General features: G+C 43.1%; 1 protein-coding gene across 3 annotated transcripts in view; it reads left to right on the top strand.

The window, feature by feature from the left end:
* The window catches only part of Smarcb1 (SWI/SNF related, matrix associated, actin dependent regulator of chromatin, subfamily b, member 1), a 40,395-nt gene that overhangs the window by 12,794 nt on the left and 14,125 nt on the right, over positions 1-13,476 (top strand). For all 3 annotated transcript variants that reach the window (XM_042666158.1, XM_042666157.1, XM_042666156.1), the window contains exons 4-6: positions 507-644; positions 3,664-3,791; positions 12,354-12,520. In XM_042666158.1, the coding sequence (XP_042522092.1) occupies positions 507-644; positions 3,664-3,791; positions 12,354-12,520 (433 nt within the window). The remainder of the gene's footprint in view (positions 1-506; positions 645-3,663; positions 3,792-12,353; positions 12,521-13,476) is intronic.

The following is a 13,476-nucleotide window of genomic DNA, read 5'->3' as shown; positions in this document are numbered from 1 at the left end:
ACCACCTGCTAGATAAAGTCAGATTTTCATAGAGCCTGGGAGACCCTGTGAGTAGGAAATGCTCTTTCTTGCTCTTCACCCCTCCTTGGAGTATTCATGGCACTCTTCTCCCTACTATTCCTGTGCCTTGCCTAGATACCCAGTGAACCCTGACTCTGTATAAGGCTCCTTTCTAGTTTCCACCCCTCTAGGAAGCCTCTCTCATGTCCCTTCCTTTCATTAAGGATACACTTCTATGTGAGCCATGCCTAGCAGTGTACCATGGTTATAGGTTAGTGGCCAACTCATGGTTTGGGCCTTGTCTAGCACCCTCCTCACCATTCCCCTTGTCCAGGTACTTCTAGGTGCTGTGAGGCACGGGAAACAGTGCTCTACAGACTCAGGCATGCACAGATATCTTCCATAGCAGCTTGGAGCTCAGCAGGGTTGAAGCAGACATCCACAAATCCTACTGGATGGAATTGAACTCCTTCATTTGATGGGGTATGTTTCTAATGTCTCCCCAGGGAACAGAAAGCCAAAAGGAACAGCCAGTGGGTGCCGACGCTGCCTAACAGCTCCCATCATCTGGATGCTGTGCCGTGTTCCACTACTATCAACAGGAACCGGATGGGCCGGGACAAGAAGAGAACCTTTCCCCTGTGGTGAGTGTTACCTCACTTGGCCTCTGGGTAGATTCTGCCTCCATCGTACCTCCATTCTTCCCTTTTTTCTTTTCCCAGAGGCACACTCAGGAAAGCCTTGCACTGCTTTGCCTGTTGTACTGATGGCTGTCTCCGCTTTGGTTTCTCACATTCTTCTCCTCACTTCTCTCGTACCCCAGTGGAGCTTGTGGGGACCCAGTCCTGAGAGGCCTTTTCTCCACCCTCTATTGCTTCAGCTAGCCATAGCCAATCTGGGAGGTTTCAAGTTCTTAATGGGACTTCTGCTGGGTCACTTCTTAGTGGCTACTCGAACAAGTCACTACAAACTGGTGGGGTGGTGGGAATGTAAAAGATGACTAGTATACCAAAACTTACTGCCTCTTACAGAAGCCTAGATTTATTCTTTCACAGTTCTGGTGCTAGGAGTCTGAGAGCTGCTTAACTGGACCTGAATCAAGGTGTGGGCAGAACTCTATTCCTCTCAAGGCTCCAGAGGAAAATCTTGGTCCTGATCCTCTTGCAGTTTTGGTGCCTTCCTCACGCACTGGCTTATGGCCACGTCACTCCAGCGTCTGCCTCTGTGACACATGGCTGCGACACTGTATGTGAAGGTTCCCTGTGTCTCTGTCTTTGGAACGACACTGACCTAGTTTAGGGCCAGCTGAATAACCTCTCCCAGCATCATTCACTTAGTCACATCTGCACAGTGTGTTTTTTGAGCCACATGAGGAGATGGTCACAGGTTTGGGGAATGAGGGCATAGTTGTCTTTTGGGCAACATTTTTCAAGCTCTTATCTCACATTTTTCTTTGAGGCCCACACTTTCCCCCACATACGCACACTTCCCAAACCTCAGCCACGTACCACCTGTAGATTTCTCCATCCCTCCCCTTACTCAGGCCTAAAACCTGGAACTCATTTCAATTCCTTCCTTTTTCCTCATACTATGGCTAGTCTCAGCAGATTCCCTACTTGCCCAGCCCTCCAAGTCTCTGGATTAGGCCACTCTTGGCCATTGGGTCAAGTGGTAGTCAGGTCTCACTGAGTGTTTGCAGCAGCCCTTGTTCACCTTCCTGCTGTGTTCTCGGTTTTGCAGCCAGCCTGGGCCCTTTGCTTAGGCAGATCTTGTTATTGCTCTAAGAATCCTCTAGACTCCCTGGAGCTGAGGCTGGGGCTCTCTTTGGGACTTCTTCACTGAACATTTTTCATGAACATCACCTCCTGCTGCTGACTTGCCCAGAGGTCTACCTTCCCTCTGCTTAAGTTCATTTCAAGCAGTATTTGCAAGGCTTATCCCATTTTTCACCCTCCCTCCCTTCCCTTTTCCCTTCCACCTTCCCTCGCTCCTTCCTTCTGCCTTCTTTCTCCCTCCCTCCCCCCCTCTCTCTCAGTCTCTTTTTTTTCCCTTCCCTCTCTTTCCCCTCCATCCTTCTTCCCTTGCTTCGTTCTCTCCCTTCCTCCCTTTTCCTCTCATCTCTTGAGTGTCACTAAAACCTCCACCCTTAGAATGGCCACTCCTATCTCCAGCACTCCCTCTACTTTCCCATCTTGGAGTCCCAGAGCACTCCAGTGCATCTCTCCATCTTTTCCATGCTCTCTGAGAGTAATTTCTCAGCCTTCTCCACATTCTACAGATGCCCTTGCTTTCCCCTGGTCTCCTGACTTCCCCTCAGACTCAGCCTGCCCATCCCATCTCTTTCCTCTTTGTCCTCTGAAAATACATTACTCCTTTCCTCAGACTCATGAGGTTGCCACAGGAAAGAGTCAGATACTGCAGCCTGAGCTGAAGAACTACTGGCCCTTGGATATATCTGCTACCTTTTTGGAAGCCTCAGGACCTCTCCACAGGGTGATCTGCTCTCTGCCTTCAGGGGATTGTTGCTGCTCCACAGTTCCATTCTGTGTCTCAACTTTTGCTTGAGTATTTTGTCTTCTGAAAATGCTCTTCTTGTCCACAGCTCCTGAGAAAACCCCTTCTTTGGGCTTTAAATGTCCCATTGGAGCCTAAGTTTTCCTTTACTGTCCAAGTCTGTAGTTTCCTGGCCCTTCTTGTGCCCATGAAACTGGAAATCGTGCTCTGTTGCACCATTTGCTGTAGACAGACTGGCACTTGTTATTTATGCCCTACTTATCCCTATTACAGCCTTGGGACTTCTGCTGGCCTTTTCTGTTCTACCTCACTATTAGGTGACTGGTGCCACTAAGAAGTGTCCATCCATACCCAGCCACTGGTAGCTCATACCTGTAATACTAGCTACTCAAGGAGGCTGAAATCTGAGGATCACTGTTCAAAACCAACTGGGTTAGGAATGTTCCTGAGACTCTTATCTCCAATTAACCATCAGGAACCCAAAGTGGACCTATGGCTTAGAGAGGGAGGGTACTAGCCTTGAACAAAATTGCTCAGGAACAGCACCCAGGCCCCAAGTTCAAGCCCCATTACTGACCCCAAAAAAAGAAAGTATCCTTTCAATCCTGTACTGGTGTCTCTTACCAGTACTAGGAAGATCACAGTTTGAGACCATCCTGAGCATACAGATGAGACCCTTTCTCAACCAACATCTAGGTGTGGTGGTATATGCTTGTCATCCTAGCTGTGTGAGAGGTGAAGATGAAAGGGCTTGTGGTTCCAGGCCACTCTGGACAAAAAAGTTTGAGATTCCATCTCAAGAGAAAGTAATAGGGTGTGGTGATGCATGCCTGCCATCCCAAATTTGAGGGAAAGCCTAAAATAAGAAGAGCATGGTCCAAACATCACGTACCTAGGCAGGAAGCAAGACTATCTCAAAAAAAAAAAAAGGAAAGAGATAAAAACACTGCAAAGCAAAAGAAAAAAACTGGTGTGTGACTCAGTGATTGAATGCTAACCTGGAAAACATAAGTCCTGAGTGCTACTGCCCCCTTTAGCTCCTCAGCCACATTTACAATGGACCTACAATGCAGCCAGAAGCTGAGAACTCACGTCCTTAGGGTTATAGGCACAGTGGATGGGCTGACAGATGCTGCCATTTCATTTCAGCTTTGATGACCATGACCCAGCTGTGATCCATGAGAATGCATCCCAGCCTGAGGTGCTGGTGCCCATCCGGCTAGACATGGAAATCGATGGGCAGAAGCTAAGGGATGCCTTCACCTGGAATATGAATGGTATGTGGACAGTTGGTCTCCATTGTATCTTATGTGTACATATGTCCCTTTTCCTACCAGCTGCCTGTCAGGTATCCTGGACTTGGCATAAAGAGCATTATGCCATGGTTCTTAAAGCTGTAGACTCTGGGTTCATTCTGGTTCTGCCACTGTTCTCTGCTCCTTTCAGGATGAGCATGTGTCTTAGTCCTTATTCTGGTATAATAGAGTACCTCAGACAAAGTAATGAATAAAGAAAAGAGGTTTATTGTGGTTTGTGATTCCAAAGGCCAGGAAGTCCAAGAGCAGGTGACAGCATCTTTTTAACGGGTAAGGGCTTTTTATTACCTCAACTACTGTGAGAAACCAAATGAAGGATGAACTTGCCTTGTGACAACCTTCTCTTATGATAACTCCACAGGAGTAAGAGAATTCATTCACCAAAGCAGAGCATTTTTCTACCCACAAGGATGTTGCCCCCATGACTCAATCACCTCTCCTGGCCCCATCTCCCAACCCTGCTTATTAGGGACTAAGACTCAACATGGATTTTTGGCAACACAAACTACATCTGAGCTATGGCAGCAGTTGGCAATGGTAGAACATGTGTGTCATCCCCAGCCCATAGGAGGCTGAAGCAAGAGGACTGAAAGTTCAAGGCCAGTCTGGGTTAAATATTGAGATATCTCAAAAAAGAGAAAAGAAAAGAAAAAGGCAGAACCAAAAATCCCCTGTAGTGCTTCAGGTGCTGTCTTCCATGGAGTGGCTTGGTGGCTCAAGGGGTCTGGCATGGCAAGTCCCTGTAGTACCAGTGGCGAAGATGACAAGGATGCTGCTCAGACCCTTTCACCATAACTCCTTTCCAGCCTCGGCTGCTCATGTTTCCTCACGAGCTGCATGTGTGCTGTTACTCTTTTGTCCGCTCACCTCTTCTTTTTCAGGCATCCTCTCTCTTTAACCCCTAGCCAGATGCCAGCTCTTTTTGGGCTTCTGTGATCTCAATGTAAGTCTCTTAGCTTATGCTAAGAAAGATTAGCAAGTTCTTTTGGGTTTTGTTTGGGATTTTGGTTTTTCATTTGTTTCGTGTTGGTATGAGGTCTTAAATTCAGGGCATTATGTTGAAATTTTAACATTGTGAATATGCAGGTTTAAATAAAATATAGTGTTAAAAAATTTTTTTTAAAGTTGGGGGACTGGGAAGGTGGCTCAGTGGTAGAGTGCTTGCCTTGCATGCATGAGGCCCTGGGTTCATTTCCTCAGCACCACACAAGCAGAAGAAGCCAGAAGTGGCGCTGTGGCTCATGTGGTAGAGCGCTAGCCTTGAGCTGAAGAGCTGAAGGACAGTGCCCAGGCCCAGAGTTCAAACACCATGACCAAAAAAAAAAAAAAAATTGAGGTATTGTCTTTTAGTTTTTTCACTGAAGGCTGGCATGCTTAACATTTAAGCTACAATTCCACTTCCAGTTTTTTGCTAGTTAATTAAAGATAAGAATCTCATAGACTGCCCTGCCCAGGCTGGATTCAAACTGTAGTTCTCAGATCTCAGCCTCTTTAATAGCTAGGATTACAGGCAGCCCCAGCTTTCAAGAAAGTTCTTCCCATGCACCTGTGTGCGCCCCCTCCTCCCCACCCCCCCACCAGTCATGGGGCTTGAACTCTGGGCCTAGGTCCTGTCCCTCAGCTCTTCAGCTCAAGCTCTACCACTTAAGTCACAGCACTACTTCCAGTTTTCTGACTGGTTTATTAGAGATAAGAGTCTCACAGACTTTCCTGCCTCAGCTAGCTTTGGACTATGAACTCAGCCTCCTGAGTAGCTAGGATTTTAGGCATGAGCCACCAGCACCCGGCAAGAAAGTTCTTTATTCATGATGACTCAGTGTAGAATGTTTGTTAACCAGCAGCATTCTCAGTAGTGTTCACAGCCTGTGGCTTTTATGGATGGCCCAAAGGAATCCTGGAGACAGTTTTCCAGCAAGTACTCATGTCTCTGATTGTCATCTGGGCTCCATACATGTTGGGAGGTGCCTTTGGGCAACACCAGGGTACAGTGGCTAGGGATGTTGGTCAGGTAATCATACCTATCCACACTAAGCTGCAGAATAAAGAACAAATGACTGATAGCATGCACAGGTCCAAGGTCAGATTTGCTGGCCACCAGATCTACATCTCAAACAAGTGGGGCTTTACCAAGTTTAATGCAGATGAGTTTGACAACATAGATGATTAATGGCTCATCCTGATTTCTGTGGATTCAGATATATCCCTAATCATGGCCTCCTGTTTAAATGGCAAGCCCTGTAGTTATTGGACTTTTTTTTCTTGCAAAACTAAGAATAGAACCCATAGTCTTATTCATATTAAACAGTTATATCCCAACCTTCTATCTGACTTGATGCTCATACTTACATGCAGACAAAAAGAAGTGGGTATTTTTGAGGGGTAGTTCAACTTTGCTTTGCTTTTTGGGTTTTTGTTATTTTTTGCTTCATTTATTGATACTGCACCTAGGTTGCCTAGGTTGGTCATGAACTTGAAATCTTTCTGCCTCAGCTACTGGAGTACTGGGATTATAGTTATGTACCATCATGCACAGTGTGAATATCACTTTAAAATGGATAGAAGTTGAGGGAAGAACTGGGAAAGAGCGAGGGAAGGGGTGACACTGTCCAAAAAGAAATGTACTCATTACCTGACTTATGTAACTGTAATTCCTCTGCACTTCACTTTTATAATAACAATAAAAAATAAAATGGATATTAGTTTAAAACTGCCAGAATCTCACTGCGAATGATTTCAGTTTTACCTTTTCTAGTCACTTCATGTGTAAACATTAGCATAATTATAGTGCTAGTAATTTGAGGGTTTTTCCTTAATGGTAAGTCTCTTGTTTCTTTCATAATTGGTGCGGAATTTCTGTTAGTTGAGCTGCCTTACTTTGTTGAAACTCCCTGCTGTTAACAGCTAAATGTCAGCTAACATCCTTACCTACAGCATTTTTCTTCCAAAGGGGATTTCCTAAAGAGAGTGAGCAGTTATTGATGTATAGCTGCCTTGAGCTTTACAGAAGGATTAGGCTACTTTCTTTGGTCGTCTCCAGATACCTGGTGTGTCAAGCCCATGTCCAAGGGCCTCTATTCAGCCCAAAGAGCCAAGTGCCTGTTTTCCAGGACTCATGAGTGATATATGGGTGAGAGAGGAGGTTCTAGGCAAGAGGTGCTGGGAGGTTGTATTGAGGGTAGATATGTTAGGTCCATTTCATTGATGACACCTAGTACTGGGATAGGGAAGTCGTAACTACCAGGCCATCATTGGTACTGTACATCATCTGCTATCTTTGCTTACTTGGCCTGTATCGTAGCTACTTGTTAATTCATCACTCCACCTTTAGTTTTAGCCCCTTGCAGTAAGGGACCCTCTTTTGGTTTATTTGTTTGATTGCCTTGCTATGCTGGTAGTTTATTTCTGATAACTTGGTTATAAAGATCAATGTGAATTTTTCAGCACTAAATAGATACAAGTTTCAGAGGTCTGTTGTTAATCAGCATCATCAGTTTCAATAAAACATGATTTTTTGGGGGGGTATCCGTAATTCATACTTGTGATCCTAGTTACTCTGGAGGCTGAGATATGAGGATTGTGGTTCAAAACCAGACCCTGTTATCTTCAGTTAATAACCAGAAAAGCTGGAAGCAAAACTATGGTTCAAGTGGTAAAACACTAACCTTGAGCAAAAAAAAAAAAAAAGTAAAAAATAAGGGCTGTACATCACTCAGGCCCTGAGTTCCAGCCCTCGTACTGGCTCAAAAAACAATAAAAACATTATTTCATGTTTATGGAGGAGAAATATTTCCTGATTAAGTAGACACTTATATAGACAGATTCATTCTAAGAAGCTTAATATTGAAACATTTCATTTAGAAGTCTCTACTTTTTTCAATTTGCTATAGCCCATATTCACTGAGTAGAACTTGAACTGAACTAGGTCCCCACAGCTCACACCTATAATCTTAGCTACTCAGGAGATTGAGATCTGAGTATCATAGTTCACAGCCAGCCTGGGCAAGAAAACCCATGAAACTCTTTTATCTCTAGTTAATAACTAAAAAGCTGGAAGTGGAACTTCCAAGTGGTAGAGTCCCAGCCTTAAGTGCAAAAGCTCAGCGACAATGCTGAGCTTTTTTTTTTTTTTTGTACTGGTACAAAAAGCAAAAAAAGCAACTCCAAACTTGTATTGATCATTAGGACCCAATTTATTTAAGGATTCTTGGTAACATTTCCTGCAACCATTCATAGAATGTTGCTAGTACTTACTTGTACCCTCACCCTATTTAGAAGGAATGTAAGGTAAGTGCCATAAGAACACTTGGAACAGAAGACTAATTTAAATTAAAAAGTGGTTAGGGAAAAAAACTGGATAAAAGGAGAAAATATGCTGGGTGCCTGTGGCTCACGCCTGTAATCCTAGCTACTCCAGAGGCAGAGATCTCAGGGTAGCAATTTAAAGCCAGCCGGGCAGGAAAGTTTGTGAGACTCCAGACAAAAAACCAAGATTCCAGGATTGGAACTGCATCTCAAGTTGTAGAACACTAACCTTGAGAAAGAAAAGCTCAGGAACAGTGCCCAGACTGAATGCAAGCCCTAGGACCAGTACACACACACACATTAAGTCTCACACACACACACACACACACACACACACACAAATTAAGTATAAACATGCATAGGAAATCCTGAACTATTCCATACCAGCATATCAATACTATTCTGTCCAGAGATAAAATATTCCTCCCTTTGCTTTTTTGTATTTTTTGAAACAGTTATTTGTGAAATAAATAGTTCTGAGGAAGAATAGCTACTAAATGCTCAGAGTTAGAAATCCAAGAAGCCAAGCCCAGCAGTTAGGATCTGAAATCCATGAGGTAACCATGGTAGCCAGGTGACCATGACCGAGTCTAGAGGTGAAACACAGTTCTCTTATTTTCCCGTTGGAATGTCTTTCATCCACCTGTTTCCTGTGTGATTATAAATAATAGGTTTCTATAATTACCTTCCACAATAGCAAAATACTGCTAGGAATTTTGAATCTGAATTGCTATATAACTATTTTGTAGTTATATATTGCTGAAGATAGATTAGAAATCAAGAGCTTCTATAGAAAAAAAATTTTTTTTAATGAAAAGAAAAAAACCCATCTAGCTGGGTGCCGGTGCTCATCCTAGCTACTTAGGAGGCTGATATCTGAGAATTGTGGTTCAAAGCCAGTCCAGACAGGAAAGTCCATGAGCTACATCTCCAATTAACCACCAGAACACTGGAAGTGGCGCTGTGGCTCAAAGTGGTAGAGCACAAGCATTGAGTTACAGAGCTCAGGGACAGTGCCCAGGCCCAGAGTTCAAGCTCCATGGACCCCCCCCCCCCCCATTAAAAGCAATATTACTGCAATTGATGTGTGTGTGTGTGTGTGTGTGTGTGTGTGTACTAGTGCCAGGTCTTGAACTCAAGGCCTTGTACTCCAACTCAGCTTGCTCATGGCTGGCATGCTTAGCCATGCCTGCAGTCCAGCTTTTTGCTGGCTAATTAAAGATGGAGTCTCACAGACTCTTCTTCCTGGGCTAATTTAAGATCATGATCTCCAGGTCTCAGTCTCAGTTTCAGCTAGGATTACAGGAATGAGTCAGTGTTATAGGTTTGAGCCAAATTCAATTCAATGGAAGAAAGCCTTTTGTTGTTGTTGTTGTTGTTTGTTTCTAGACAGGGTCATTGTGTAGCTTGGGCCTGTAACTACCAATCCCCTGCCTAGGCTTCTCAAGGAGTAGGATTACAGGCATGTTTCCCCAAGCCCAGCAAAGATAATCCCTTTGAACAAAGTGATGCTGGAGCAGTTGAATACCCATAGATAAATAAGTAAGTGAACTTTGACTTAAACCTTACATGTTATGTAAGAATAAAGTAAAAATGAATTAAATATAAGCCCGGTGCCAGTGGCTAACGTTTATAATCCTGGCTACTCAAAAGAGACCAGGATTTGAACTGAGATCTAAGGATCTCAGGTCAAAGATAGCCAAGGCAGACTCTTTTTTTTTTTTTATATTGGTCATGGGGCTTGAATTCAGGGCATGGGCACTGTCCCTGAGCTTCTTTTTGCTCAAGACTAGTGCCACTTCTGCCTTCTTCTGAGTGTTTATTGGTGGTAGGAGTCTCACAGACTGTCTTGACTGGACTGACTTTGAGATTTCAGGTGTGAACCACCATCAGCTTGTAAGACTGTTGTCTACAATTAACTAGCAATAAAAACCAGAAGTGGATTTGTGGCTCAAGTAGTAGAGCTCTATCCTTGAGCAAAAAAGCTTAGGAACAGCGCCCAGGCCCTGTGTTCAAGCCCCAGGGAACCGCCCCCCTCACCACCCACAAAAAAAGAAAGAAATGTAAGATTTAAATGTAAAACACAAAACTATATATCTGTGGGGGGAAAACATAGGAAATTTGGGGTATTGAACACTAGAGAAAAAAACTTTTATACACTAATAGCACTATCTATAATAGGAAATATTGAACATTGGAATTCATCAAAGCCTTGCCTTCAGAAGTTCTTTTTTTTAATTTTCTTAAATATTTTAATTGTTATTATAAAGGTGATGTGCAGAGGGTTACAGCTAAATAAGTTAGGTTACATTTCTTTTTGGACAATGTTACCCCTTCCCTCCAGAAGTTCCTTTTTAAAAGACAAGCTTCAGAATAAGCAAAAATAAGTTGGGAACCATATACCTGATAAAGAATTACAGTCTAGAACATAAGGAACTTTTAAAACTCAGCATTAAAAAAGTGAATCCAATTAGAACAAATAGACAAGAAGACACCCTGAAATAGACACACATATGGCAAGTAAAAATAGAAAAGATGTTCTACATTATTAGCCATTAAAGAAATGCTAATTTGACCTATAATAAAAAGCATGCCAATAAAAAGTAGTAGCATATGATCCCAGTGCTGATGAGATTGTGTCAGGAGAATTATGGGATTATGAGCAGCTTGGGTTATAGTTGAGACCCTGTTTCCAAAACAAAACAAAAAGTAGTGAGAACAGATATTTGTGAGATTGTGGAAGAATTGGGTCACTCACACAGTGCTAATGTAATGTAAATGTCTCAGCTGCTCTGGAAAACAATGTCAGTTTCTTTTAAACACTAAGCATGCAGCTACCATATGACCCAGCAGTTGCATTCTTGGGCATGTGGCTCAGAGAAAAGAGGACTCTCTTGCTACTTAGGAAGGAGAGATAGGAGGATCTCAATTTGAGGTCAGTCAGGGCTAAAACACTAAAAAATAAAAGTGATTTTGTGACTCAAATATTTGAGTACCTGCCTGCAAGTGCGAGGCGCTGAGTTTTCACTAAATCTAAACACAAATGTTCATAGCATTTTTATTTGTAATCAGAAACTGGAAACCTCGTAGATATCCTTCACTGGGTAAATAGTTAAATAGAATGTGATTTCTCCATAGTGTGAAATTCTGTGTGTAATAAAAAGGCAGGGACAGCCTGGATGGCTAGAGAATTTTATTGAATGAAGAAAGGAAATTTTCAGAAGTATACATGCCATATAATTCTATTTATATAACATTGTGGGGGTGTTTTTGGTTTTGGTTTCTTGTGCCAGTCCTGGGGCTTGAACTCAGAGTCTGGGTACTGTCCCTGTGATATTTGTCCAAGGCTAGTGCGCTACCACTTGAGCCACAGTGCCACTTCCAGTATTTTAGTGATTAAGGTAAGTCTCTTTGTTTGTATTGTTAGGTTTCGGATAGGGTTTTGCTTTGTGTGGATTGGGCCTGAACTGTGTGATACTCTCCATTTGTACTCCCTTCAGACATTGATACAGATGAAATTTCACCAATTTCCTTTGCACGTGCACGTGTGCATGCGTACATACATGTGTGTGTGCGCGTGCATGCGTGCACACACATGCCAGTACTGGGCTTGAACTCAAAGCTTGGGCACCATAGCATAGCTTCTTTGCCCAAGTCTGGTATTTTACCACATGAGCCACAGCTCTACTTCTGACATTTTGGTGGTTAACTGGAGATAGCATCTCACAGACTTTCCTGCCTGGACTGGCTTTGAACTTCAGTCCTCAGATCTCAGCCTCCTGAGTAGCTAAGATTACAGATGGTGAGCCATTGGCCCCCAGCTCACAAAATTTCTGCCTAGGTTAGTAGCAAACTGTAATCCTCCATCTCTGTCTCCCACAAGAGCTAGGATTGCGAGCCACATCAAGGAGCTATATAACATCCTTGAAATGGGTTCTAGATTAATGAGGAGGTGAGAGTGGAAAGGAAGTAGGATGGCCCTGGTAGAAATGCCCTAGATCCTGGTTAGGAGATTGTTAAAAGGCTCCCTCAACATGAGGGGACTAGGTCCTGGGGATAAGGGCTAGCAGAGAAGGATGCTTTGTCATTTGCTTTCTCCTCCATCCCCAACATCTGAAAGCGGTCCACGTATGCCTGTAGGGGAGGTCTGGCAGAGGTGGAAGGGACTGATCCTAATGAATGAGGCTCTGCAATGTGGTGATGCTTCTTTCCTGATTTCAGAGAAGCTGATGACCCCTGAGATGTTTTCAGAAATTCTCTGTGATGACCTGGATCTGAACCCCTTGACATTTGTACCTGCCATTGCCTCTGCCATCAGACAGCAGATTGAGTCCTACCCTACAGACAGCATTCTAGAGGACCAATCCGACCAGCGTGTCATCATCAAGGTAGATGGCGGGAGAGAAATATATTATTGTGGTGCTCAGGGATAGTGAGGTCTTAGCAGAAGCCTATCTTTAGGTCCATGACAGAATTCACTGGGAAATGTAGTGGAATTTTGATAAGAATCTATCTGTAAACTGCTTTGGGTATATTGATATTTTAACACTGTTATGTCCATTCTAGACTTCTAGTCCATGGATGTGAGCTCTTTCTCTAGTCATTTCTTTCAGCAATGTTGAATAAGTATAGTTTTTTTCACTTGTGTATTTTATTCTTTTTTTTTTTTTTTTCCTTTTCGTGCTGATACCAAGACTTGAACTCTCTGGGCCTTCCTTTCTTCCTCAAGTTTACTGCTCTGCCATACGTATTTTTTGCTGGTTAATTGGAGATAAGTCTCAAAGCTTTGAGGTTGCCTTTGAACTCTGATTTCAGTCTCCTGCGTAGGCAGGATTACAGGCATGAGCCACTCTTGTCCAGCTTTGTTTAGAACTTGTTTAGGTTTTTTGAGTTGGTGTTCATAAAAGATTTTAGTGTGTGTTTTTACTTTCCTAAAGTATTGGGCTGATTTTGTTCTCTTCTGCTTTTTTTGGGAGAATTTGAGAAGTTATTTTTAAATGTTTGTTAGAATTCATCCATGAAATCACCAGATCTAAGGCTTTTATTTCTCTGGAGATTTGGGGTACCTGATTCTGTTCTCTTGCTAATTAACACTTAGGAAACAAATATGAATTTGTTTTCTTTAAACCATGTCAGATTTAAACCATGACCAGCTAACATGGAAAGGGTGTGAAGGAAAGGGATATCATGAGAGAGGAGTAGGAAGAGGAGCTGTGGCATGTGTTGCTTTGTACCCTCAAACACAGCTCTAGAGGACAGCCGTGTGAGCTTTATGGTATTTGCTTTATGATCTTTGGTAATTGTGGTTAGGATATAAAATTAGCTCTGCATAGCTATGAGGTTG

This window comes from Dipodomys spectabilis, unplaced genomic scaffold (assembly GCF_019054845.1).
Source record: "Dipodomys spectabilis isolate Male_0828 unplaced genomic scaffold, ASM1905484v1 ptg000363l, whole genome shotgun sequence".
In the NCBI taxonomy this organism is placed as follows: Eukaryota; Metazoa; Chordata; class Mammalia; order Rodentia; family Heteromyidae; genus Dipodomys; species Dipodomys spectabilis.
The sequence above is the reverse complement of the archived record's forward strand: the minus strand, read 5'-3'. Positions and strand labels throughout refer to the sequence as shown.